The 25,243-nt window shown below is 41.0% G+C and overlaps 5 protein-coding genes across 5 annotated transcripts; all 5 read right to left on the bottom strand.

Annotated features, from left to right (window-relative positions):
- Nucleotides 1-1,081: 1,081 nt before the first annotated feature.
- LOC145735692 (uncharacterized) lies at nt 1,082-1,750 on the bottom strand. Its single transcript, XM_081989671.1, has one exon. It carries the CDS (start codon nt 1,748-1,750, stop codon nt 1,082-1,084), a length of 669 nt encoding a protein of 222 aa, XP_081845797.1.
- A 447-nt stretch (nt 1,751-2,197) lies between these two features.
- Nucleotides 2,198-3,067, bottom strand: LOC145735691 (uncharacterized). Its single transcript, XM_081989669.1, has one exon. It carries the CDS (start codon nt 3,065-3,067, stop codon nt 2,198-2,200), a length of 870 nt encoding a protein of 289 aa, XP_081845795.1.
- Nucleotides 3,068-8,765: 5,698 nt separating this feature from the next.
- Nucleotides 8,766-9,821, bottom strand: LOC145735690 (uncharacterized). The gene has a single exon (XM_081989668.1). It carries the CDS (start codon nt 9,819-9,821, stop codon nt 8,766-8,768), a length of 1,056 nt encoding a protein of 351 aa, XP_081845794.1.
- A 921-nt stretch (nt 9,822-10,742) lies between these two features.
- LOC145735689 (uncharacterized) lies at nt 10,743-11,693 on the bottom strand. Its single transcript, XM_081989667.1, has one exon. The coding sequence runs from the start codon at nt 11,691-11,693 to the stop codon at nt 10,743-10,745; it is 951 nt and encodes a 316-aa protein (XP_081845793.1).
- Nucleotides 11,694-19,944: 8,251 nt separating this feature from the next.
- Nucleotides 19,945-20,394, bottom strand: LOC145735687 (uncharacterized). Its single transcript, XM_081989666.1, has one exon. It carries the CDS (start codon nt 20,392-20,394, stop codon nt 19,945-19,947), a length of 450 nt encoding a protein of 149 aa, XP_081845792.1.
- Nucleotides 20,395-25,243: the final 4,849 nt, after the last annotated feature.

Raw genomic sequence — 25,243 nt, 5'->3', positions numbered from 1 at the left:
GGCTCTGTCAGGAATTGGTTTGCAAAATAAGATATCTTCAATTATATTAGTATCGTCAACATATCGAACATATGCAATTAAATGTGCGTCTTTAGCTACATCAGTAGCTTCATCTACTTGTATGGCGAATTTTGAAGTACGCATTCGAGAAACTAATTGGTCACAAAGATCTTCACATATATCATCAATTCTTCTGCCAATTGTATTATCAGCAAGCGGTATTTGTCGCAGCTGATTCGCATAACATTGGCCGAACATTGTTTTGACCATATCAATAGCCGCTGGCAAAACTAAGGTTTCTGCTATTGTGTGGGGTTTTTTACATTGAGCGATTCTGTACGACAGTAGGTATGATGCTAGTCAGGCATTTGATGGAACATGAACAATTTTTTTGAAATTTTTTTTGTTTTTAGATAACTCATCTAATTTTCTTTGAAAAAATTCTTGGGGCTTACCAACGTATTCAGAATGAATAGTTTCAAGGTGCCGTTTTAATTTGCCGGGTCTCATACTTTCAGCAGCCAAAACTTTTGAACACAACAAACACATTGGTTTTTCCACATTATCGTTAATAATATTAGTAAATCCGAACGATAAATAGGATAAGTCGTATTTCCTTGTCTTGGGAGTTCTGCGTTCGTGTTCCTTGTGGCTTGTATTCCCACTACTTGTTCCAACGTTAGAATCTTCATTATTAGTGGATTTTCGCTTATATCCTATCAAAAACTTATCCATTTGTCTGGAAATATTAGGAATAATATTATATTATTCTGAACAAAATTAAACTATTAAATTACTTACTATTATGATTAGTGGACAATCACGTCAATAACAATAGACACTACCTAACACTGCTAAACCAATTAAATATTAGCTGTGACAAAGTGCATCGAGCTTTTCTTGTACGCATCTGTGGCGTTAGTGCGGGCCCGCGCTAGTTAGCGTTAGTGTCGCCAAATTTACGACAGCCTTGGTTCAAAAGATTTGCCGGGGTCTAGGACGTCTAGGTTATATAGATGCTAAGAATATTACGAAATGTTTAGTTGAACTATGCGCTATAAAGCACGATTGTATTTTCCATTTATTCTCTCCTCTTTACATAAAAAAACTTTAGCAGTAATTTGGAAAATTGTTCGCTGTGACTAATTTTCGCGGCTCCCCTTTTAATAGTCCGCGCCTCCCCAGGGAGGCGCGCCTCCCAGTTTGGAAAACGCTGATCTAGGTCATTACTAATCTCGTCCCAATTTATAGTGCGATGGACTTCATTTTTTGCTTCCATGCGACACATGTCCTCACCCTTCGTTACGTATTTGTACAGATATTTGACGGATGCCAAGGATCCGACGCACTCAAAATTGATGTGACTCTGATATTTGAGTGCCGCGTAACGATTGTAAGGCACGATATCGGCATTGGTGTACGTAATGTTGTTCGAAATGATCATGTGATTGTTGCGACGTCGACGATATTCATGGTGTCCATTTTTGACCGTTGAAGCGTTATAGTTTAAATTAGTGACCTCCCGTAGGGCCTTTGGAAAATACTTTTTGCAGATACCGTCCGCTCTCAAACAGGTAACGTTTGGGTCGCGGGTCGGTCCTCTGCACTTTGTATGCAGATAAAAGTCGGCTACCGTTCTATACAAAATCGGTTCGACTTGATAGTCCGGTATCTCGGCTGAAACGACATCGTCGACGCGCTCACGGCTGTTTAGTTTGTCGCGCTGTAAAAACGTCACCAAAGTGAGCATGAGGCAAGCCTCGTTTTTGAAATTCTATCGTGTAGAAATAGTTATGAACGCTACCGTACAATTGTTTCTTGACGATATCGTCTATAAACTCGGTTAATCTAATGTGGAATGCGCGACAAACCAAATCAGGACGGTTTGGCCATTTCTGTTTGTAAGCGAGGTTGTTTTGGATCTCTGGCCAATTCGGGTTCGTCGTAAACGTGATAAAGAGATCCGGCTTGCCATGTCTTGCTATTACATTAATCGCATCGAGGTACTGGCGATTCGTGAAACGCATTCCACGTCTCGACGACGCAGGCAAAATGAAAATTGACCCAACTCGATAATCCGTACCAGCTGCGTTTGCCCTTGTCTCCAAGTACCTTAACAAACTACCATAACTGGCTCGCCATCGTTATGTTACCAAAACTCGTTCGCCTCCACTTTGACATAAGCGTCCACTACGTACTATTGAAGCAATTTGCAGCCATTATGCAAAATTGTAAATTCATTTAATTCACGGATAGGCGAGATCGAGCGGTGACGGTTCGAAGACTCACTTTGTTGTTGAGTTGGGTTTTGGATGGTGATAGGCGGTCTTTGTAAGCGATTCGTATCGCGTATCTGTAGACGATAGCGATAGAATTCGCGAAAAGTGATTGTCTTCGTCACGTTCCGAACGTGATGGATCTCTTTATCAAAGCCAAATTCCCCATTCGGAAACAGGATCGGGTACACCATGGGGTTGGCCCATTTATTGAAGTTTTTAAGTTCGTGTCTACCCCGGCCGTCGCGTGGGTAGATGCACAAATCAACCTCGAAGGGTGGTTCGTTGACAAAAACGGCCGCAATTTCAGAGTCGCACGCGGGCAAACTGTAGTTTCTTACCTCGCGATTAATATTGTCCCTAAATCCGATCACTAAACTGTCGAGAATGGCGTTTCTTTCCTCGGGAGAGGTCGCGGCCGCCTGTTTACGTTGAATTACCTCAATGATGGTTTGGTAACTTTGAATTATCGGATTGACCCGACGCAACATCGTTTCAATGTTACGTATAGTTAGGGGTGCGATGCGGTCACCCAAAAATGCCACCCTTCGATTGACAGCATTATTCGAGTCAACGAAATAATACTGATTAAGTTGGAGAGTAATGGTGTCGTCCCTAACCTGCTGGCTATTATTTACCGTTACTTGACCATTACTATTGTCTGCTGCAAAAAGACGAACCGGAATGGCGTGAGTATTGTGGTAAATCCGTCCGCAAATCGTAAAACACCAATGACCACTCACTCCTTCCGGATGAACATCGGTAGGAACAGTCGATTTGAACGATGCCATAGCAAATAAACTGTTTATTGTACGGACGTTCAAACATCTCGCGGGGACATGAACCCAACGGCGGTAACACAACATCGCCACTCTTACAGCAAAACTCTTTGCCGACAGATTTTTCTTGTTCAAAGCCCACGGCTAAACACAACAAACACCGTTTTGTTAAATCGCCCACATTGTAAACTGCAACACGGGACTTGGCATCGAAACGCGTGCCCACAGTTATGGCTTGTCTGTAAGTTCGTGTGATTGGATCGTGAGCGTGAACACGTTCCCGTCGTTGTTCCGCCGGTGTTGGTATGTGCAAAGCCGGTAAAAAAGGTGGCGACAAAGGTAAAGGGGGGAGAGCAGATCAAAATCCGCTGCAAAAACAGGAGACGCAGAAGAACCTTGTGACGACGACGTTGCTGACGAAACTGGGGACAAAACTGGTAAATCAGGTGTAACAACAATATACTCGACAGGAGATGGTGGTGGTGGTGGCGATGATGGTACAGACGCGTCAACCAAAATCGGTTCCGTTGCTGTCACGACGTCGTCATCGTCAATTAGTAAAATTACATTGTTGTCATCATTATTTTGAAAAGAAAGCGGTCGAACCGATGAATTGGACAACACATCCGCACGATTTAGAATTACGCGTAGTTGACGCGGTCTTTCGACGCACCGTTCCAGTACCACGCGCAATTCCCTCATCAATCCCACATAATCGAGAGGCGTAAGCAAAACATGCAACTCACGCGGCAACTCTTCCATCCGATGTAATACTACCTGGAGTTCTCGACGACGATCCGAATCAAATCGCTCCAAGGCCACTCGCAGGATGCGGCGCTCCCAATCGAACCGCTCGAGCATCACCCTAAGTTGCCGAAGGAACTGTGGTTCTGTCGTTGTTGCCGTTGTTCATGATGCTAGTCGTCTATTTCTACAAAAACAAATCAAACATTTATTAATTTCAAATTTTAAAATTTCCCAAAAATTCCCTCTTTTCTAAAAAAACCACTGCCTCAATTGAAAAATTACGTTTTCTCGTTCCACTCAAAACAATGCCTAAACACGTTTCGTTTCCGTAAAAAATAACCGTTCTGAAGATGTTTAAATTAGTTTTAAAATGATTTTAAAATTTTTCAAAATTTAAAAAAAAAAACAGTCAAAATGACAGTTTTAATTGTGCAAATCAATTGTAGATGACTTTAAAAATAGAATTAATTTTTATCAAAAAAACACACTTTTTGAATTTTTCAAAATGTTAAAAACAGTTAAAATGGCTGTTTTAATGGCGCTGAATGATTGCAGAACACTTTAAAAATTAATTACAATTAATTTTAAAATAGAAAAAGTAATTTAAATTTTTCAAAAATTTTGAAATTTGAAAAAATTAGTCAAAATGACAATTTTAATAAAGTAGATCTATTGTAGAACACTATAAAAATTGAATTAAATCGATTTTCATAAAAAAAACACATATTTGAAAATTTTTGAAAATGTTAAAAACAGTTAAAATTACAGTTTTAATGGTGCAAAACAATTGCAGAACACTTTAAAAATTAAATAGAATTCATTTTAATCGAAAAAAACATATATTTTGAATTTTTGAAAATTGAACAAATTAGTCAATATGACAGTTTTAATAAAGCAAATCGATTGTAGAACAGTATAAAAATTGAATAAAATCGATTTTTATAAAAAAAACACACTTTTTAAAAATAAAAAAACCAAGCAGGCGCAACCATCGACTACCACTCTACGTGCTTGGTTCGAGAATACCGTGACAGCCGCCGCTTCGAGAGCGAACGGCGCACGCGTTCTGCCTAACCGAGTAAGTAAAGAAACGATGAAAGTAGTGGTATTTCACCGGCGATGTTGCCATCTCCCACTTATGCTACACCTCTCATGTCTCCTTGCAGTGCCAGACTAGAGTCAAGCTCAACAGGGTCTTCTTTCCCCGCTAATTTTTCCAAGCCCGTTCCCTTGGCAGTGGTTTCGCTAGATAGTAGGTAGGGACAGTGGGAATCTCGTTAATCTATTCATGCGCGTCACTAATTAGATGACGAGGCATTTGGCTATTTAAAATCTTTATTGTATAAAAAATATAAAGACATGTACACAGATGTAAAAATAGTGTTATCTTGCTGCCGTGTTATCCGGGCAGCGTAAAACAATCAAGCTAGTTTACAACTAGAGCCCTTAGCCTAATACAGTTCTTCCCGGCTAGTCCGAGGATTTTACTTGTATTACAAAGATGTTCTTAGGCTAATTCCACCTCCGAGTGTTGTCCAGAAGGGGGGGGCGTCTAGCGGACGTCTGTGGTTGCAGTCATTTAGGTTTGACCAAGTCGGGGGACATCACAGAAAGGAAAGCACATGCACATGGTGGTACTGGAACTGGCACCTCGACGCTCCTTGCTTCCCCGATGGCCCATCCTCATACCGGTTGGTATGCGCGCGGTGGAAGTCCAGCGGCATCCATAGTCCAAGTCTTGTTGTCCGGGCCTCGGTTGGTGGTCGTCAGGTCGAGTGGCCGTCCTTCAGGCAGTGGCTCCTGTCCTGTAAACTAGCTAATCACACCCAGTAAGGAAGATCTTACCTTATTTGTCTGGCACGCCACGTCTTTTTAGAGAAGGCCGCGTGGTTGGAACTTCCCCACTTTAGAGTGGAGGCCACGCAGCTATCTTTGAATCCCCTCGTGAGCTGGAGGAGATCCTCAGTCTCGGATGATGGTCTTGTCGGGGAATTTTAGGCTGATGGCTTCGGTGAACTTGGCGTCTTGCTCATATATATGCTTCTTGTTGGCATGCATAACACCTAAGCCGATGTCTCCCTCCCAGACTACTTACACATCTGAAACGACTAAAGTATGGCTGTTTATACTTACTACCAAGTCGGGCTTGAAAGGGGTTCCGTCCGCGTGTCTGATATGCGGCTCATCCAAATTTCTTGGTTTTACAGTGTTTGGAGAGCTTCTTCGCAATCTCATTGTGTCTGCGAATACGCTCCCAGTGGGTTGATGGGCAACCCTGGAGAACGTGGCAGATCGTCTCGACTTTGGCGCACCCTGCTCGGCACTGCCTTTGGTCTGCTGGATTGGATGGCAGCCCAGCTGTTGGTAGGTTTGCAGATCGTAGCTGGACTGCCCTGACGTAGTCTCTGCCCGTCGATCTATTTGGTTTGTGGTCGATCCACGATCGGCTAGAAGCGTCTTCGCTGGCACATTCTATTCCCTTTAGCAGGGGCGATTGTTTAATTTTCCCCGCATAGTATAAATCGCCAGGTTCGGCCCCGCATATGGCTGTTAAGCGGTTCATTAGCTGCCTTGAGGAGTCGTGCATCATGACGTACCTCAGGCTTCATGTTCGACGGCTATTAAGTTTTTCAGCCTCCCCATGAAGATTTGGGGTATAGTGTTTCTCAGTGAGCTTACCCCCAAGCCCCCATCCTTGATTTTGGCATGAATTGCCGCATCAGGAGTGTGGATGTTAAGATGCATATTTTTCTTAACGAAATTAACCGTAGAGCACTTTCGGTATTGCGTATGTTTTTAATAGTTGTAGTTTTTGCTCTGGCTTACACTCACCATACGACGAGGTACGGATGTTTTCCTATGGTGTGAGGTGGTCCTTATTAGAGATGAAGTCTTTATTATGGAGCTGGCTACGGCTCCCCAGCCACGAAACGACCATGGGATCCGATTTTCGCCAAGCTCCGATGTCACCTGGAGCATATCGCACCATCTAACGACTCCTGGCCAGGACTCAACCCACCACGGGAACCGTGGTTTGGGCTCTAAAAATGTAGCGTAACGGGGACTCGGGCGAGGATTTTCTTTATCTCACCCAAGAATCACGGCTTTTAGCCAACCCGGTGGGAATCGCTATTTGCATAGCATACAAGTAGTGCGGGATTAGGTGGGAGGTAGGTGGTGATGAGGTCTAGCTTTTGGAATGGCTTGAGCGTAAGCTTTAGTACACGCTTAACTGCTCCGAGCAGAGTGGGGCTCACTTTTTGCATGTCAATCCCTGACCAAGGGCTGACAACCATCCCGAGATAGTCTAGACCCTCGCCGGCCGCTAATGCGCGGACTGGCGCACCACATTCAAAGTGCAGAGAGGGGTCAGTCAGGAACCAGGAGTCTTTGGTGGTCCTTATGCTGAACGTGCCGCATTTTGGTGCTGACAGGCTCATACCTAGACCACCTAAAAAGGTTTCCACATCTTCCAACTGACGTTGCGCGATTTCCTCGTTGCTGGCCACAAGCAACAAGTCGTCGGCAAAAGCGAGACAGCTGATTGAGTTGTCCTCATTCAGCTTGTATCCCTCTCTGCTTTCCAGGAGGCGAAGAAGCTTATCACACACTATGTTAAATAGGGTGGGGAGAGAGGGTCTCCCTGCTTCACGCCTCGCTGGCGACGCACATTGACCCTACTACGATTCAGGTCAATGGTGGTGTCTACATCCCGGTAGGCCTCCCTCGGGACCTTTTAGGATGCCCTCCACGCGCTGGTGACTTCGCGTTTACCGCCAAGGCGCCGATATGCCACCGGGTGACGTGATCGCTCGTGAGAGCAGAAGCAAATTGACACCGTCCCTGAGACAGACGGCGCAACTTTCCAAAACCTCCTCTGCAAACCTGTTGACCATTAATATGTCTGCTTCATTTATTTTACCCCCCACTCTCAGACGCAGATCCTCCCACTCTCTACCATTCATCTTGTCTCTCGCTCCCACTCTATCCGACCTGACACAATCCTTCCGTACATGCTCTCCTGTTTCCTCGCCCCTACCACAATCACACCTACCATCGCCAACGCCCAAGCCAAACCTTTTGAGGTAGCCTTTCAGGTTGCCATGTCCAGTCAATAGCTGACTGTCCTTGAAGGACAATGGCAACCTGTCAACTCCTACCTCATTACAAAATGATATAATTCCCTCCCCTTTTCCGAACTATCCCACTCAATTTGCCATTTTTCCATAACCCACTCCTTTTCCCGTCGTCTAATACTCTTCCTATCCCATAATTTGATAATCCCCAAATTCCCCCTATCAACCGCCACTCTGGCACCCCTCGCAACCCTATCTGCTCTTATAATCCCCTCATCTTCCCGCTGCGTCCACTTCAATGCCACTATCCTCCCACTTAACCTATACCTCCCCACCATATTTCTAATACGCTCCACCATTCTATGGATGCTCTCCCTCCCAAGAAATCACCCACCGACGCATCTACCCACACTCTGCTCCACCCTTCATAATCCCCTTCACCACTATGCCATAATTTTTATCCCGGAAAAGGCCTATCGCACTCACTCGCCGCATTTGCACTCTTTTCACCCTTCCTTTCCACCTGAAAATTCCAAGCACAACTTCTTCCTCTTGAATTCCACGAACATGGCCCTCGTCTTTCCCTGGTTATATCCCATCCTGGTTTTGCTCTCCCACACGCAGCACCTCCTCCAAGCCTCCTCCCATTTCCTTTCAATCTCCTTTACTGACACCCCAGCCACCAGAAGTACCTGGTCGTCAGCAAAGGCTTGCCCATACACTTCTCCTCTTTCATCAACCGCACTAATATTCTGCAACCACTCATTCATGCACACTATAACGTGTTCGGTGTGGACTGTATTAAATTTAAACACTTGGAAACAGTTTAAATTAACAAAATATATTGCCAAAAACAGAGCTTTAAAAATCAACGTGTTTTCTTGAAACTAAAACCTAGTCTGTCGTTTTTTCGTTGCCGGGTCCAGTTCCGCGGTTGCCACGTTTTCTGTTTCCGCCTCAACATGCCCCCGGCCTTGAAAGTCTCGACTCTCAACTGCTACTGGTAATGGACATCGTCGTACTACTGCCCGCTTAAGGACTCCGTCTATTGTCTTTACTAGCGCCACTCTGCATACACCATCTGCTCCAGAAATCATCTCCAGCACCCGTCCTAGCTTCCACCTGAGGGGTAGTAGGTTCGAGTCACGAATTAGAACCAACTGTCCAGGATGCAAACAACCGGAGGTTGATTTCCATTTTGTTTTCCGTTGCAACTCCAGGATGTATTCACGGCTCCATCTTTCCCAGAAGATTTGGTACAACTTACTTAATTGCTTGAAGTTGTCAAGACGATTGTCTGGTGTCCCAATAAACGATTGTTCCGGGATATCGTGCATTGCTCGTCCAATCAGGAAGTGAGCCGGTGTGAGGGGTGTTAAATCATCAGGATCGTGGGATAGTGGGGATATTGGACGTGAATTGGCGATTGCTTCAATTCGAATAATTAAAGTTTGAAAATCTACGATGAATAAAGCGCGATCGCCTAAAGTGCGTTTTAAGTGATGTTTTATTGTCTTTACTCCTGCCTCCCATATTCCACCAAAGTGTGGACAGTTTGGAGGTATAAAATGCCATTTTATACCATTATTTGCAGCTGATTCCTTAATCTCAGCGCCATTTGCGTTAAGAAAATCAAACATGGCACGCAAATCCTTGTTCGCTTTAACAAAGTTACAGGCGTTATCAGAATATATCTCACTAGGTCTACCACGACGATGAATAAATCTAGTGAGCGCTTGTAAAAAATCTTCTGTTGTTAAAGAAGTTACAATTTCTAAATGTATTGCGCGAGTAACTAAACATATGAACAGACATATACAGGATTTCAAGAATTTTGGACCTCTTCCACGACGGTCTTTAGTATCAAACGGACCGGCATAATCAATTCCAACAGCTGTAAAAGGTAAGGCCGGTTTTGTACGGACCGCTGGTAGAAGACCCATAATCGGCTGTATCTGTTGATTTCGAAATCTAGCACAGATTACACAATCATGACAAATTTTACGGGCAAAACTACGACCGGACGTAGGCCAATAGGTTTCACGTATGTGGGCTAAAAGAAGCTGCGGTGCTGCGTGTAACAAATTCTTATGCTCAAATTCAAATGACAATTTACATAAATAGTGACTATGTGAAATTAAAATAGGATGTTTTGTAGCATAAGATAACTGAGAGTGCCTTAACCGACCACCAACTCACATTAACCCAAAATACGACTCTTCCTGAGTAACGGGTTTCCTTGTTTAAGTAATTGGTACTCTTCGAAAAATGACATATGAGAAATTATAATAACCTTTTCAAATGTCGAATTAATCTCCGATACGATTAAATGTCTTGATTTTTGGTTATCATATTCCTTTCGAGTGATATTAAAAAATCGAAACATGAAAGCAACTGTACGTTTAAGTGTAATCAAATTTGAAAATCGTTCAAACGGAAAATCGATATTTTGCCTTGGTGTTATTAACATACAATTTTTTACTTCAGGTAAGTCAACTGGAGGTGTGATCAAATCTGGCCATTGACTTTGATCTTCAGTTAGCCAGGTAGGACCATTCCACCACAGCTTATTCAAAATTAAATTCCTCGGACGCGATCCACGCGAAACTACATCAGCGGGGTTACTGTCAGTAGGAACGTGTCTCCATTGACAACCCTTTGTCGAATTCTGAATTTCTGCCACACGGTGACTAACAAAAGGTTTTAATGTATTTGAAGTCGTACGAAGCCATCCTAAGACAATTGTTGAGTCTGTCCAGCAGTAAATGATTTCTAGTGATAAATCACATGTATTCTTGAATTTAGTTATTAACGCCGCTAAAACTACTGCAGCACTCAGCTCCAATCTGGGCATGGTCAACGACTTAGGGAGGAGCTACTTTCGATTTTGCACAAACTAGATGACATTCTCTATGACCCTCAGCGCTTTCCGATACCAAATAAAGACATGCTCCATAACTCTTTTCGCAAGCATCAGAAAATCCATGCAAACTTAACGATATTGGATTTTTACACTTAATTTGCCTCGATATTGTTAACGTATGTAATTCGCTCAATTCGTTGTATAAAGAAAGCCATTCCTGTGCCAAACTATTAGGAACGGGTTGATCCCAAGTTAACTTTTCCAACCATAATTTTTGAAGAAGAATCTTAGCCATTATTATGCAAGGGCTAATCAAACCCAATGGATCAAATATGGTGGCTATGTCTGACAATAATATACGCTTTGTAATATCTTTCCGTAATTTAGGTGTTGCAATTTTGTATACTAAAGAATCAGATTGACACAACCACAAAAGACCTAAGGTTTTTGTTGCAGTATTGTCGCTCATTGAGAAGTCTATAAAATTGTCATCATCAACTGTGTTTAATTCCTTTAAAATGCTAGCATTGTTAGATTTCCACTTTCTTAATTCAAAACCTCGTTTTAGGAAATAGTCAGTGATGTTCTTGCAGATTTTAGCTGCACTTTCTACTGAATCTGTCACTGTCAAAAGATCATCCATGTACATATCATTCTCGATTATTTTTGCTACGGTTGGATCCTTTTGCCTGATCTCGTTTGCAACCTCCCTTAAGCACCGAACAGCTAAAAAAGGGGCAGCAGTTGTCCCGTACGTTACGGTGTTCAACTGATATGTCTTTAATGGCTCATCTGGACTACTACGCCACAAGATTTTTTGAAACTTACGATCCGATTGATTGACTAAAATCTGTCGATACATCATTTTTATATCACTTGATATTACTATGGACTTTGTCCTGAATCGTAAAATGATATCAAAAAGATCTGGTTGAATCTTAGCTCCAGTCATTTGTAACTCATTTAGTGAAATACCTGTAGAAGTAAGTGATGAGGCATTATAAACTACTCTAAGTTTTGTTGTAGAACTACCTCCCGTAACACCCCGTGGTGTGGCATGTAATACTCTACCGCGTCTCTTTCGGGTTCAATTTCCGTCATATGACCTAACTTCTCATAGTTTTCCATGAATTGACAGTACAATTTTCGTAATTCAATGTTTTGAGTCAATTTTCGTTCCAAATTTACAAAACGCTTTACCGCTATATTGCGTGATTTCCCTAACTTTTCTGGCGAGGACTTGAACGGTATCGAAACAATAAATCGACCGTCTTGTTCGGATATTTTTAGATTTGCCCTAAAATGATTTTCACATAGTAACTCTTCACCTGACAGAGTACTACCAATGTTATCGATTTCTTCGACTTCCCAAAATTTTCTGAATTGATCTCCAATTTCCAAAGTTTGCCCAAAATTACAGGTAGATGTATCACTTGACTTTTGATACGAAAAGTCCATGGGAATTACCACAATCCAACCTAAACGTGTTTCTCGTAGAATTGGTTTATCGGGACCGAAACTTTGTTGGCGATTGCCTAAAAGCAACCAAAAATGATTTCCCCCTGTTAAAATATCAATGGAACTTGGTACATTGTAAGTAGGGTTTGCTAACCGAACATCTGATGGAATGCTCAAATTTCTAGTGTCTATTGCTCTCTGAGGCAATGAACCTGTGATCTGATCAATGACAAAACAAGATAATTGAAATGAGTAAGATCTATCCAATGAAAGCAAACGAATATTACATTTGTTATTTGCGTACGACCACTTGTTATTGATTCCTGTAACAAGTAATTTTGTAGACTCCATTTGCAAATTGTGACTCTCGCAAAATGAATTTGTGATGAAGTTCGACTCGGATCCGCAATCCAAAAACACTCGAGCCTTCACATGAACACCATCATCTTTAACAACATAAACTTGTGCTGTTGGAAGAATTGAACTAATTGAAGAACAAAAGTTACAATTAGAGACTTCAATTTCAGATTCGTTTCTTGTATCAGTCTCCTGACGATTACTAGTTCTATGAAACTCAATCGTGAAGTAACGTATTATGTTTTCTTTGGCAGAATTTACAACCCGACCATTTACAATCTTTCGCATTATGACCGCGGCGTGAACAGTTACAACATAATTCTAACCTTTGCGCATTTGACCTTCTATCTTTGATACTCATTGCAAGAAACTGAGCACACGAGTATAAACGGTGATTAGCTTTACACAAAAAACATCCAAACTCTTTTTTGCCCTCTGTCGGTTCCTCGTTTGTGACACCTATTAGCCCACGAGTCTCCCGCCGTGAATTAACATTAACAATCTTTTTCTCGCGTTTGTCGAAATTATGTTCCAGTGTCTCTAAAACATTTGCTCGTTCATTTAAAAACGTCTTAAAGTCATCTAGGAAACCGTTTCAAACTTTGCCCAATGACGTTCCCATTCACGTGCGGTATAAATGCTTACTTTGTTCATCATAATGTAAATAATCAATGTATCCCACTTTTCTGTAGGCTCACCAAGTTTTTCCAAACTACTCAAATGCTTTGAAACACTGTCACAAAGATTTCTTAATTTCCGCGCTGTATCTGTCATTATACTTTCAGCATTGAAAATTGCTTTGAGATGATTCTGCACAAGCAATCGTTTATTATTAAAACGTTGACATAAAACTTTCCACGCCGTATGATAAATATCATCAGAAAATTCTAATGATTGAATGACCTGTGCTGCTGTACCAATTAAACTTGCTCTCAAATAATGATATTTCTGAATGTCACTAATATTATCATTATTATGAATTAGAGATTCAAATATGTCACGAAACTCTAACCAATTATAATATTCCCCTTCAAACTTAGGAATCTTTATTTCCGGTAACTTAACACTTTCCAGCTTGGTTGACCGCGAAGAACTTTTTGACATTTGTGACTGGGCATCATCGTCATTTGACTCACTTTTACTTTTCTTTGACAATTCCTCTATAATTAATTTAGCATTAGTTAATAGTGAATAGTATCTCGATTCAAATTCTTCGCGTTAAATACTGGTCTCAGTTTCACTAAGAAACTCTATTTTGTTTTGAATTTCATCAAACTGATCCAAAATTCCTGTAAACCTTTCAATGCGTTGTTCTAAATGAACAGCCATTGCTCTTTCATTTTGAGGATCCTGTCTCATTTCCACCACTATCGATTGCCTGACTGAAATCAAATGTTTTTCGAAAAGTGTAACCTTCGATTTTAAAACGCCTCGTCTCTTTGTTAACTCGCCCAACCTCTCTGTTTCCATGATTGAGTAGGTATTTGCGTAAAAATAAAACTTTATTTTCTAGTGTGGTATGTAACGTTTGAAAAGTATCTGTTATTATATTATTTTTGTATTTCTTATAATACAATAACCAACTACGCATGCAAATCACAAAATACGCACAAGTAGGCTTTCGCTGCTACTTGAAAATATTACCGTAAACGACAATAAACGAATTATTGGAATCGTTACAGCCGCACAATTCAACAAAATGAGTACAAACGGATAAAAATTAATAGGAAAACTCACCCGGCTGACTATGTTTCGAACCGGCTTGTCTGGCTACAATCTACCAGCTGAACTCCGCCTGAACCGTCGCTGCTCCGTGCTTACCACTTCGCTGGTCCACTGCTTCGGTGGCCTCGAATTTTCGTTTGTTTCTTGATTTTAATCGTGTTTTTCTCGATTTTCACCTTAATTTCACTGCTTCAACTATTGAATCCGGTGACGAAGGACCATGTAACGTGTTCGGTGTGGACTGTATTAAATTTAAACACTTGGAAACAGTTTAAATTAACAAAATATATTGCCAAAAACAGAGCTTTAAAAATCAACGTGTTTTCTTGAAACTAAAACCTAGTCTGTCGTTTTTTCGTCGCCGGGTCCAGTTCCGCGGTTGCCACGTTTTCTGTTTCCGCCCCAAGACACACTAACCACAATGTCGGGCCCAAGCTCGACCCTTGTGGGCAGCCCCTTCCAATATCCATTGTTACCCTTCCACTCTTCACCCTTCTCCCATTTAAAAAATCCCAGGCACACTCTCTCATGGTAGTCGGGACTCCATCCACTTCCATTCTCTCATCCACATATGGAGGCCACGCCATGTTGAAAGCATTTTTCAGATCAAGCGTGACCACCAACACATGCCACCCTCTTTCTTTATACTCCCCCATTTTTTCCATAATGCACTCCAAAGCCCCGACTGTGTCTCTCCTTGACCTAAACCCAAACTGCCTTTCAATAAATAACCCCATTCTCTCATACCAAATCACAATCCGCCTATTTATCAACTTGTCCAGAATCTTCCCGAATACTGGAAGCAGGCTGATCGGCCTTACCCCACCTCCGCTCTTGGGCAGCCAGCTGACCCTTGCCTCCTTCCATACACCCGGAAAGACACCAAACCTCAATCACGCCCCATACAAAAAAACCATACCTCCCATACATGCCTAATACACTCATTGGGTATCCGGTCATCCCCACATGCCTTCTTCGTCTTCAAACTGGAAATGACCCCCTCAATTTCCCTCTCCAAGAAAGGCGTATCAAAGGGCCCACAACCATCGACCCCCTCTATAACTACATTTCTATTTGCATTATATTCCAACATCAAGATCTCCTCCTTTCCTTCGAGCTTTGGATGATATTCACTAATCAGCGCAAGGTCCCAGTCATCCCCCTCGTCCAATTCACGTCCGTCTTTTGTCCTTAGTCTATTTTCCCCCCCTCCTAACTCCCCATTTATTAATAGTCTCCCAAACCCTATCCCACCTTTCCTCGGTTGTAATTTCCTCTAAGTCCTTCAATCTGGCCTCAGCTTTTTTTCGTATCTGCTGCCCAAGACAGACATCCCCTGACTGCCCGAATGACATTCGCGGCCTCAGGGCTTGGCTCCAAGCGACCGATTCGACCGCCAGCGTTTACCGCCAAGGCGCCGATAAGGAGCCTAAGCTTCCAGCGGATAAACTCCTCTGTTTGGCTGAAGTCCGCTACCTCTTCAACCACAATTTCAGGCTGCACGATTGGAAAAGGTTCCGCCACCTGCTCCAGAGGAGGTGGTTGTGACTCATCAACCGGTTCATGGCGAGCGGGCTCGACAAGTTGGGGTGGCCCTACTTCAGCACGCCGGAGCTCTTCGTCTCTCTGGGCGTACAGTAGTTCCCGCCTGCGAACATATGTTGCCTCCCTACGCTTATCACGAAACTGTTTAAGCGTTTTATTCGGGAGGTGCTCGCGCATGCGTGTCGCCATATTCACGTCACCTCGGAAACGCAACTCGCTTTGGAGCATGGTCGCTGTCCTGCTCGGAGAACTAGTATAGGTTTGGAGAATGCCTGTAAGACAGTGACACTGTCTGACCTCTTAGGCGTTAGGATGTACTTCTTCGTTTGAATGAGGCAAGTTGGAGTTGTTTCTACAATAGCAGTCTGATTTAGAGACACATCGTTTCGGATTCCATCGCAAATAATGGCAATTTTAGTTTTTTCAGGCGTAATTGCTAACCAGAGTTTGGAGTGTGTAACTGTTTCCATATTATTGATGATATGGAATGCTGTGTGATTTTGCATGAGGTATTTTCTTCTCGCTGGTATACTTGGTCTATTACGCAATTTGGACTAGTCTCTATGCCTCTTGTTGTAGTGGGTGAACATACGAAGACATTTTCCGCAATGTTCAGACTGTTGTTCAACTCATATTCAGAAATTTGGAAGTACAACTGTGAATCATAGTCGATTGCTTGTAATTCGTTTGGAATATCCAGGATCCAATAGGACTTATTTTCTGTCTTCAGTGGAATTGGAGTCGATCTGATTAGCATAAATTCGTTGTGGTTTATCATCACAAAATATCCATAAACGTGGATAAATTCTTCACTGTGTTCCCCTCTGGTCTGGAGCACAGGATAGGATATTATTTTGATGTTGGAAGGAATCTTTCTGGACGCAGCTGCTATAATCTCTTCAATGTGGGTCGGAGATATTAAGTCATATATGTGATCTTTGTGGTAGTGAACATCTAACAATCGTTTATAATAGTAAGTAGTAGTAGAAGTTCATCTATGTAATTGGAGACCACTTGATATGAACTAAGAATGTGAATTGTCAGTTTATTTGTATCCACTATTCGATACCATTCTTCCATTTCATTTATTGAAGCAATGCCTTCATTGATTTTCTCCCGGAATCTTTCGAGTTGATTGTTGATTCTGGATTCGGTGTCATTAAAAGTAGATAGAGCATTTAGCATGAATTTGGTTTGGTGGTTGGATGCCTTGATTAGCTCCTTTTGGTTTTTATCTAATTCGTCAATATTTGTGTAGATCTCATCATTTACTCCGAATACAGCGGTAAGTAGTTTTCCCAACGCTCCTCTTTTTTCACGCTTGGATACCACAGTTTGTAATCCGTTTTGTGTCCATTGAAATTGTTTTTCCTTCTCTTTTAAATGATGTATCAGTGATATGCATTGTGTGTCCCCTGCTATTGATTTTGCTCGTTGACAGAGGTTGTCTATCTGAATAATTGCATCTTGAACGTTTATTGAGTCGTTCACCATTCTATTTTTCTCGTACTTAAGGTCAATTCTGAAGGTGTCCCTGTCTATTCGTGCATGTCCCATGTGCTCAATGAATAGTCCTGGTGGAGGATAATGGATCGAATATTGAGTTGCCTTGGACGCTTGGATCATCACAACAAAAAGAACAGCGATCAATACCTTTTTCCAGTGTTGTCTTGGGCTTTGTTTGTTTTTGTTGTGGAATAGTGGTTTTTCATTCTCGGTGTTTGATATTATTGGAATTAAGTGGTGTGTAGATCTCTTGATGGGAACTCCTTCTGCTCTCTTTATAGTGACCACTCTAACATTTGTGTCTTTTACCTGGGTGCACTTCAGTTACTCGGGCTAATGGCCGTTTTTTTTGGTTGATATTCTGATCTTTTACAAGTACTAGATCTCCAATGTTCAGTGAATCTTGATGCTTCTTCCACTTGTAACGCTGCTGAAGTTGATGGAGATAGTCATTAGTCCAGCTCTTCCAGAAGTCTTTCTTAATTTTCTGAACAAGTTTCCATCTCCCAACAACGTTCGAGTTTATGTTTGTAGATATTGGATCGGGAAACGATATAATTTCTCTTCCAATTAGAAAATGTCCTGGAGTTAAGGTTGCTAAATCATCTGGATCATTTGATAATGGGCACAGAGGTCGAGAGTTAAGGCAAGCTTCTATTTGGTGAGTTAATGTCGTCATTTCTTCATAAGTTAGTGGTGTGTCGCCAATTATTCGCTTTAAATGGAATTTCATAGACTTAACGCCAGCTTCCCACAGTCCTCCAAAATGAGGAGAAGCTGGGGGAATGAAGTGCCATTGGGTTCCACCTGCAACTAAGGTATCTTGGATCTCTGACTTCTGTATTGTATTGTAAATTTCGTCATGGAGTATCTTACTGGCTCCTATGAAGTTGGTGCCGTTGTCACTATAGAGATGCGCACATCGTCCTCGTCTGGAGATAAATCGCCGGAATGCTGTCAGAAACATGTCTGATGACATATCACTGACAACTTCTATGTGAATTGCCTTTGTAGCAAGACAGACAAAGATCAAGATATATCCTTTATAAGATCTGTATCCTCTGCCTTTTGTAGTTTTGATCTGAATAGGTCCTGCGTAATCGACGCCGGAATGCAGAAATGGGTGCGACGGTGTAATTCTGGGAACTGGAAGATTTCCTATCTGTTGCTCGATTGTTTGACCTTTGAATTGCAAGCATCTTACACAGTGGCCAATAATCGTCTTTACTCGGCGTTTTCCATTTATTATCCAAAAACGGCTTCTTGTATAAGATAATGTCAGCTTATTTCCTCCATGTAGTGTATTGGCGTGAGCGTTCAGTATTACTAACTTTGTCAGGTGACTCGCATATGGTAAGATCATTGGATGTTTGCTATCGTAGCTTAACATTGAGTTTTGTAATCTTCCTCCAACTCGTAAGACTCCATTGTCGTCCAGCCATGGAGTAAGATTGAGTATTTTGCTACTAGTGTCTAGTTGAGAGTTCTTTTTTAGTTTTTGTATTTCTGGTTTGAAATGTTGGATTTGATCAATCTTGACTAGATGTGTTAGGGTATCTCCCAATTCATCAACTGTGAGTAGTGTATGCGAATTCGTTTGTTTCCTACATTTTTGAATAAATCGTCTGCAGTACGCTATAACTCGAGTCATGTCGTTTAATGAAGAAAATCGCTCTATAAGTTCATTTTTTGTTTCACTGTTTTGAGTTGCGATTGTAACATGGTGACACATTCTGGCCTCCTCTGTGGTGACTTCTATTTGGTTCGTCGACGTTACGATGGTTGATTTTAACCACGATGGACCAGACCACCACATTGCCTGGTTTTTTAATAGAGTTGGGCTTATTCCTCTTGATATAATATCAGCTGGATTGTCGTCGGTTCGTACATGGTGCCAATGTTGGTTTGGAACTAGTTTGGTGATTTCTGCTACTCGGTTGGCTACAAAATTCTTCCACCTGGACGGGTCCCCTTTTATCCATGATAGTGCTATTGTTGAGTCTGTCCAAGCGTGTACGGGGGTATCTTCTAGTGATAAGGTTGTAGCAGTCTTTTTTATTAGATGTGAAAGAAGCACGGCAGCACATAATTCTAGGTAGTCTTGGTAACGTAACTTTCATTCTTGCCGGTGCAACTTTGGATTTGGCAATTAGCAGAACTATTTCCGCTTTATCCTGAGAATTCTTTACTTTCATGTAGACTACGGCTCCATATGCCTTTTCGGAAGCATCACAGAACCCATGTAGTTCCACCTGACTGCTTTTGACTTGGTGGGTCCACCTGGATATAGTAATTTTTTCGAAATTTTTTAATTCTGTTCGAAACATTTCCCATTTGCTTTTAATGACGAGTGGCACAGGATCATCCCAATTCAGTTCCTGCAGCCATAATTCTTGGATAAGGAGCTTCGCTCGGATGATTATTGGAGCTAACCATCCTAGGGGGTCGAATAACTTGGCAAATTCTGAGAGGATGCTTCTCTTAGTGATGGATTATCACTGGTCGATATTTCGGTTTTGAATCTAAATTTGTCATCATACGAAGCCCAGTGTATACTTAGCGATTTCCTTATGTCATCTTCAGTTATTTCCAACGCTGAATGATCCTTAAGTTCATCCGGAAGATTTTGTAGTCTCTCTCGTTTGTTGCTGGACCATTTCCGCAACGTAAATCCTCCTCGTTGAAACAAGTTCGTCCTGTAGTGATAGAGCTTCCTTAATGGTATCAGCACCTGATAACAAGTCGTCGACATAAAAATCTCTCATTGCTGCTTTGCATGCATTTGGAAAATTGTGTCTCTCATCGTGGGCAAGCTTTTGTAACGTTTTAATAGCTAAGTACGGTGCTGCTGTTGTCCCATAAGTTACAGTCGTTAAGCAATATTCATTTATTGGCGTGTCACTATCAAATCTCCATAGGATTTTCTGATATTTCAGGTCGTCGGCGTAAATCTTTATCTGCCTGTACATTTTTTCAATGTCAGCTGTGATCACTACTTTCTGTGATCTCCAGCGTAGTACTATGTCTGATAGTTCTGGTTGTAATCTGGGACCTGCATACATGGTATTGTTGAGGCTCAATCCTGATGAAGTTTTACTGGAAGCATCAAAAACCACCCTTAATTTTGTTGTAGTGCTGGATTCCTTGAATACCGGGTGATGTGGGATAATATATCAATGCTGCAGCTCTGTATGTGGAAGCATTTTCATGTGACCAAGATTTAGATATTCCTGCATGAATTGCTTATAGGCGATTACCAGTTCTTTGTTACTGCTCATTCTTTTTTCCAACTGGAACAGTCGTGCAGTAGCTCGTGATTTTGACATTCCTAATACACTCTCTTTTCCGTGTATGTTCCATCGCTATTTCTTGTAGTGTTGGCTTCGTAATGTTGTTCGCAATATTCATCATCTTCTGATAACGGACGTGTTTGTGAGACCTCTGCGACTTCCCAAAATTAGTTTAATTGTCTATCTTCTTCAATGCATGTTATCATGGTGAGAACTTGTAATTTGTTGCCTGAATTTGTTGGTAAGTTTCCGGTAAGAATCCATCCTAATTCTGTTTGTTGGCCAAGGAGACCATCTTCAGTTTTTCGTATGCCTTCCAAGATTAACTGGGCATATTCTCGGGCTCCAAGAAGTATATCTACTGGGCCAGGTTTGTAGAATGTTGGATCAGCAAGGATGTCGTTCTTCCATTGTAATATGTCTACGTCAAGGTCTACTCCAGGAAGAGTTCGTGTTAGTTTAGGCAGAACAATTCCAACAACATCAAGTTGGCAACTGCTGGAAAATTTCGGCTTAATTAGTAGCTGTAACTGGGATTTTGACACTTGTGGTTCTCCTGCGCCAAGTCCTGTAACTTGCGCTTGAATTTTCTGTCTGGGCAGGCCGAGTAGACTTGCAGCCTCTTCGGTTATGAATGCTGATTGGGAGCCAGGGTCGATGAGAACTCTCAGATTTTCATAACTTCCATAAACATTTCTAACTCTAATGAGTGCTGTTGTCAAAAATACCATCTCATCTTGTCGGCTAACATGGCTTCTTGTTTCGTTTTTGAACGCTAGTCTTCTGTTCTGTGGTGCTTTCCATGAATCGATGTGTAAGTTTGTATGATGGTGATTGTTGCAAATGCGGCATTTCATTGATGAATTGCATTTGGATTTGTAGTCATGGTTTAAGCAGTTCAAACATAGCTTTTTGTCCTTGGCAGCTTTTAGTCGAAGTTTCTGATGATAATGCTTTGAATTTTGTGCAGTGGTAAATCAAGTGGGCTTCATTGCAGTACTTGCAGGCATCAGTACTTCTGCGTTTGTTATTGTCATTGTTGTTGTTTGAGTTGTATGGATTTTTCTTTTGTGCATCTGACATTGCTTCTAATGATTGGAATCTTGCTTGAAGAAATCTTCTAATTTCAACAAAGTCCTGTATTTCATGGGGCTTGCTTAGCGATTGTTCATAAAGCTTGTTGGTTTCATGATCCCATTTTCGGCAGATGATGCGACTGATAATAGGTCCCCAATTAGAAGTATCAATTTTTAGATTATTGATGGCTTCAAGACATTCCACAACTGTATCGTGAAGCTGCTTTATCTTGGATGGTGACTCATGTTGAATTACTAGAAGATCTAAGATCCTATCTATTAGTTTGGAGACTATGAGTCTATCATTGCTGTATCTGTCATTGAGAATATTCCAAGCAGGATTATAGTTGGTTTCTGCTATGGACAAGTGCTGGATCAGTCTTCCAGCTTCCCCTCTGACATGCGTTTTAAGATACTGCATTTTCTCTATTGTTGTAATTGTTGGATTTTCATGAACCACTTTGATGAAAATATCTCAAAATGTGACCCATTCTTCGTATAGGCCATCAAAATTTGTCAATTTGATTTGAGGTAAGACTATATTGCATTGTCTCACAGTTTGTTGTACTCCTTGAATCTTGTCTTGGTTGGTTTTGTACTGTTTCTTCGTACTGCTTTTCAAGGTCTTGTATGGGATTCTTGATGGTATGGTCAATTTCTTGAACTTGAAGCTCGATGTATATTTCAGAGATAACGTCCCATTGCTTGGATAACTTCTCTAGTAGGAACTGATATCGACTTCGAGACTGCTCATTGATTAGTTCCGTTGAGATGTCTCTTAAAGTTTGACTCATCTGGTTTACTCGGACCTCTTCTTCTTTTAAACGATTTTTCGGTGCTTGACACTGGTTCGGATTATAATATAAGGCTTCTTGTTGTGCGAGTGGCTTGGCTGCCTGAAGAAACTTTTGTTTGGAATCGGAAATATGTTTGGTAATTTCTTGGAGTAGCTCTTGTAGTTGACAAAAATAACTGATTGTGAAATACGGATGCGTCGGAACGTCAAGCTTTATAAGCTGCTTATGGTTTTCTTCAATGCTTTCCCAAATGGCCTCGAACTCTGCAGTTTTCTTGAGAAAATATTGTTCATTTTTCCTCTCGTGGGCGTCTTTTTTGTAATTGGTAAATAGGGTTTTTAATTTTTTACCCAAGGGATCTTGTGCCTTGGCGAGTTCGTTGGCTTCTTCCATTCTTCTAGGTTTGTATGTCCTGGCTTCTTCTTATGATTTTAGTAGGTGTTTTTTTTTTGTTTGTTGTTTGTTGTTTGCTGGTATCTCAACCAATTTCTTTGTTTGGTTGGGGATGGTATGATTTGGTCAAGAATTGTATAACCAGACAGTGCACCTGCTATACAAAGAAATAACTGAAAAGAACCACTACCACCCAAGGTATTCTTGGGCACCGCACAGGCTTGATAGAATTCTAATCAGTTTGGAATGCTGCAACCAGACAAGGCCCTTGTTACAGCAGGAAGGAAGGTATGTGTGTTTATTTGTAAAGGGAATTAACTGAGAAGAACCACTCCCACCCAAGGTATACTTGGGCACCGCACAGGCTTGAGAGAATTCTAATCAGTTGGTTTTTTGAAGGTTTTTTGCTCGAAGGACCAATGTAAATTCCTGTAATGGAATTCAGGAAGAATGCTCAGGATACTTGGTAGTTTATTGTTGTATAAGGTTTAGGTTGGAAGGTTGAGTAAGAACCGCTGTTGGATTAATACTTATTTTTATTTAACAGTTAACAATTATTTATACAAATTAACAAACGTTATAAACAAATTGAATTAAAATAATACGTGCTGACCAATATTGTTCTGTGCTCCACATTGGAAGGTTTGGTGATTTTCCTGCTGACGCTGCGTCTGGTACCTGGTTGCCCGGTGACCTGCTGGCGGTGTATTAGCGGCAATAACCTAGTTAGTTACTTTTGTGTTGTTTATAAACTGATATTATTTTTTATGACTAAATGTGAATTTAGACACATTGTACCAGTAGCCAATCAAATTCAGAGAACTTTTCTAGTTCCACAATGAGAGCCGTTTTGCAAAAAACCACCTATTCACAATTTACCCGAGAAAACTTAAACGTCTCGGGATATAACCTATGAATAAATTACATATTACTAGATAATAAATAATTTAACTTAAGAATACCGAGCCAGATGGTACTGACTTACTATTTACATATTAAAAATTGAAGGTACTGAACCGGACGGGATACAAAGAACTGAAAGAAAACTTTCATACCTAGGCAGGAAACTTGCTACTTTGATTCCTCTTCTAGGACGACAATTCAACTAAAAATAAATATACAATGTTTTCTATGTAAAGAATTGAACTATAGGTAATAATAAACAACTTCGGAATTAAGAAACCATATCGTACAACTTTTCCTTCAGTAATATAGGTAAACAATTTTCCATATAAAACTGACGTAATTTTGGAAACATTTCTGACCATAAACTTGTGTCGGGTTTGATACGTTCGTACACAAAACCTTTTGGAGTCCATACACCAAAATAACAAAATTTTCTGCCTGTTACAAATAGCTGTCCTTGATTTTGGTAGTAGTATGGGCGATTACGATTTAAAGAACAAATCATGTTTTCCATTTTGCCGAATTTAATTACTTTTTTTTCTATAGCTTCTTGTGGGGTCATTTCTCTCGCCGAGTACGAACAATTCACTTCACAATAATGTTATTACCAATAAGACCATCTGGAGATGCAGCCAAAAAAGGATTCTCTTTATGAATAATTAAGCCAATCTTTAATATCTACTTCAAGAACCTGTGCTAAATCCTTAATTGCCAATGTCTCATGTTCAACCCCATACCTAGTACTCACGTTGCCCATAAACGTTGACGATATCAAACTCTGCGCCACTTTGTTTTTATCTGTCGATGCTCTTAGTTTAACTATTTTTCCAAAATTTGACGCAGTTAATCGTTTGCGTCTTTCAGAAAACCAATTGTCGCAAAGTCGTTGGCTCTTAGTTTTTTCAAAAATCCTATTAATTTCATCGTCACTTTTTGCCAATTCATTAAGAAATGGTTCTCTTAGTCTTTCCAGTTCTTGATTGTCTATTTCAGGATCTTTGTCGGCCTCCGGTCCGTAGTTTCTATCGTGGCCATCATCATTGGTCTTATGAAATAATCTTTTTCGAGGTTTTGTTAATCTTATTTGACGGCTTCTCTGGCCTAATACTTTTTTGATCAATCTTTTAGTATAAAGACCGGGACTTCTGGTAGTAACAGATTTGTGGAAATTGTCATGGAAGCGTCCTTTAGAATTAAAAAATATTGTGGCAGCATTACACCGCATTTCGTAACTACCGCGGCATGAAAAGTTAATGCGTTTACCACCAATGAATTTAGCGACTAAACTATTATAGCCCTCACAAACATTATTATTTAAGTTTTTAAGTAAACTTTTGGCATTATAAATAAGTCTGTAATTGCAGGCTTCTACAGTGTGACCCATTTAGAATGGAAACACCCCTATAAAATTTTAGGTTATTAACCGATTTCAATGGTTATTTTTTTGAA

The sequence above is a fragment of the Ips typographus genome, linkage group LG11 (genome assembly GCF_016097725.1).
Source record: "Ips typographus isolate SLU linkage group LG11, UJ_Ityp_2.0, whole genome shotgun sequence".
NCBI classification, from domain to species: domain Eukaryota; kingdom Metazoa; phylum Arthropoda; class Insecta; order Coleoptera; family Curculionidae; genus Ips; species Ips typographus.
Note: the sequence above shows the minus strand (reverse complement) of the source record. Positions and strands in the feature narration are given on the sequence as shown.

Excerpts from the sequence above, each read along its gene's own strand:
- LOC145735692 (XM_081989671.1), bottom strand. The coding sequence starts at position 1,750 with ATGCTCACTTTGGTGACGTTTTTACAGCGCGACAAACTAAACAGCCGT.
- LOC145735691 (XM_081989669.1), bottom strand. The coding sequence starts at position 3,067 with ATGGCATCGTTCAAATCGACTGTTCCTACCGATGTTCATCCGGAAGGA.
- LOC145735690 (XM_081989668.1), bottom strand. The coding sequence starts at position 9,821 with ATGGGTCTTCTACCAGCGGTCCGTACAAAACCGGCCTTACCTTTTACA.
- LOC145735689 (XM_081989667.1), bottom strand. The coding sequence starts at position 11,693 with ATGACTGGAGCTAAGATTCAACCAGATCTTTTTGATATCATTTTACGA.
- LOC145735687 (XM_081989666.1), bottom strand. The coding sequence starts at position 20,394 with ATGTATGCAGGTCCCAGATTACAACCAGAACTATCAGACATAGTACTA.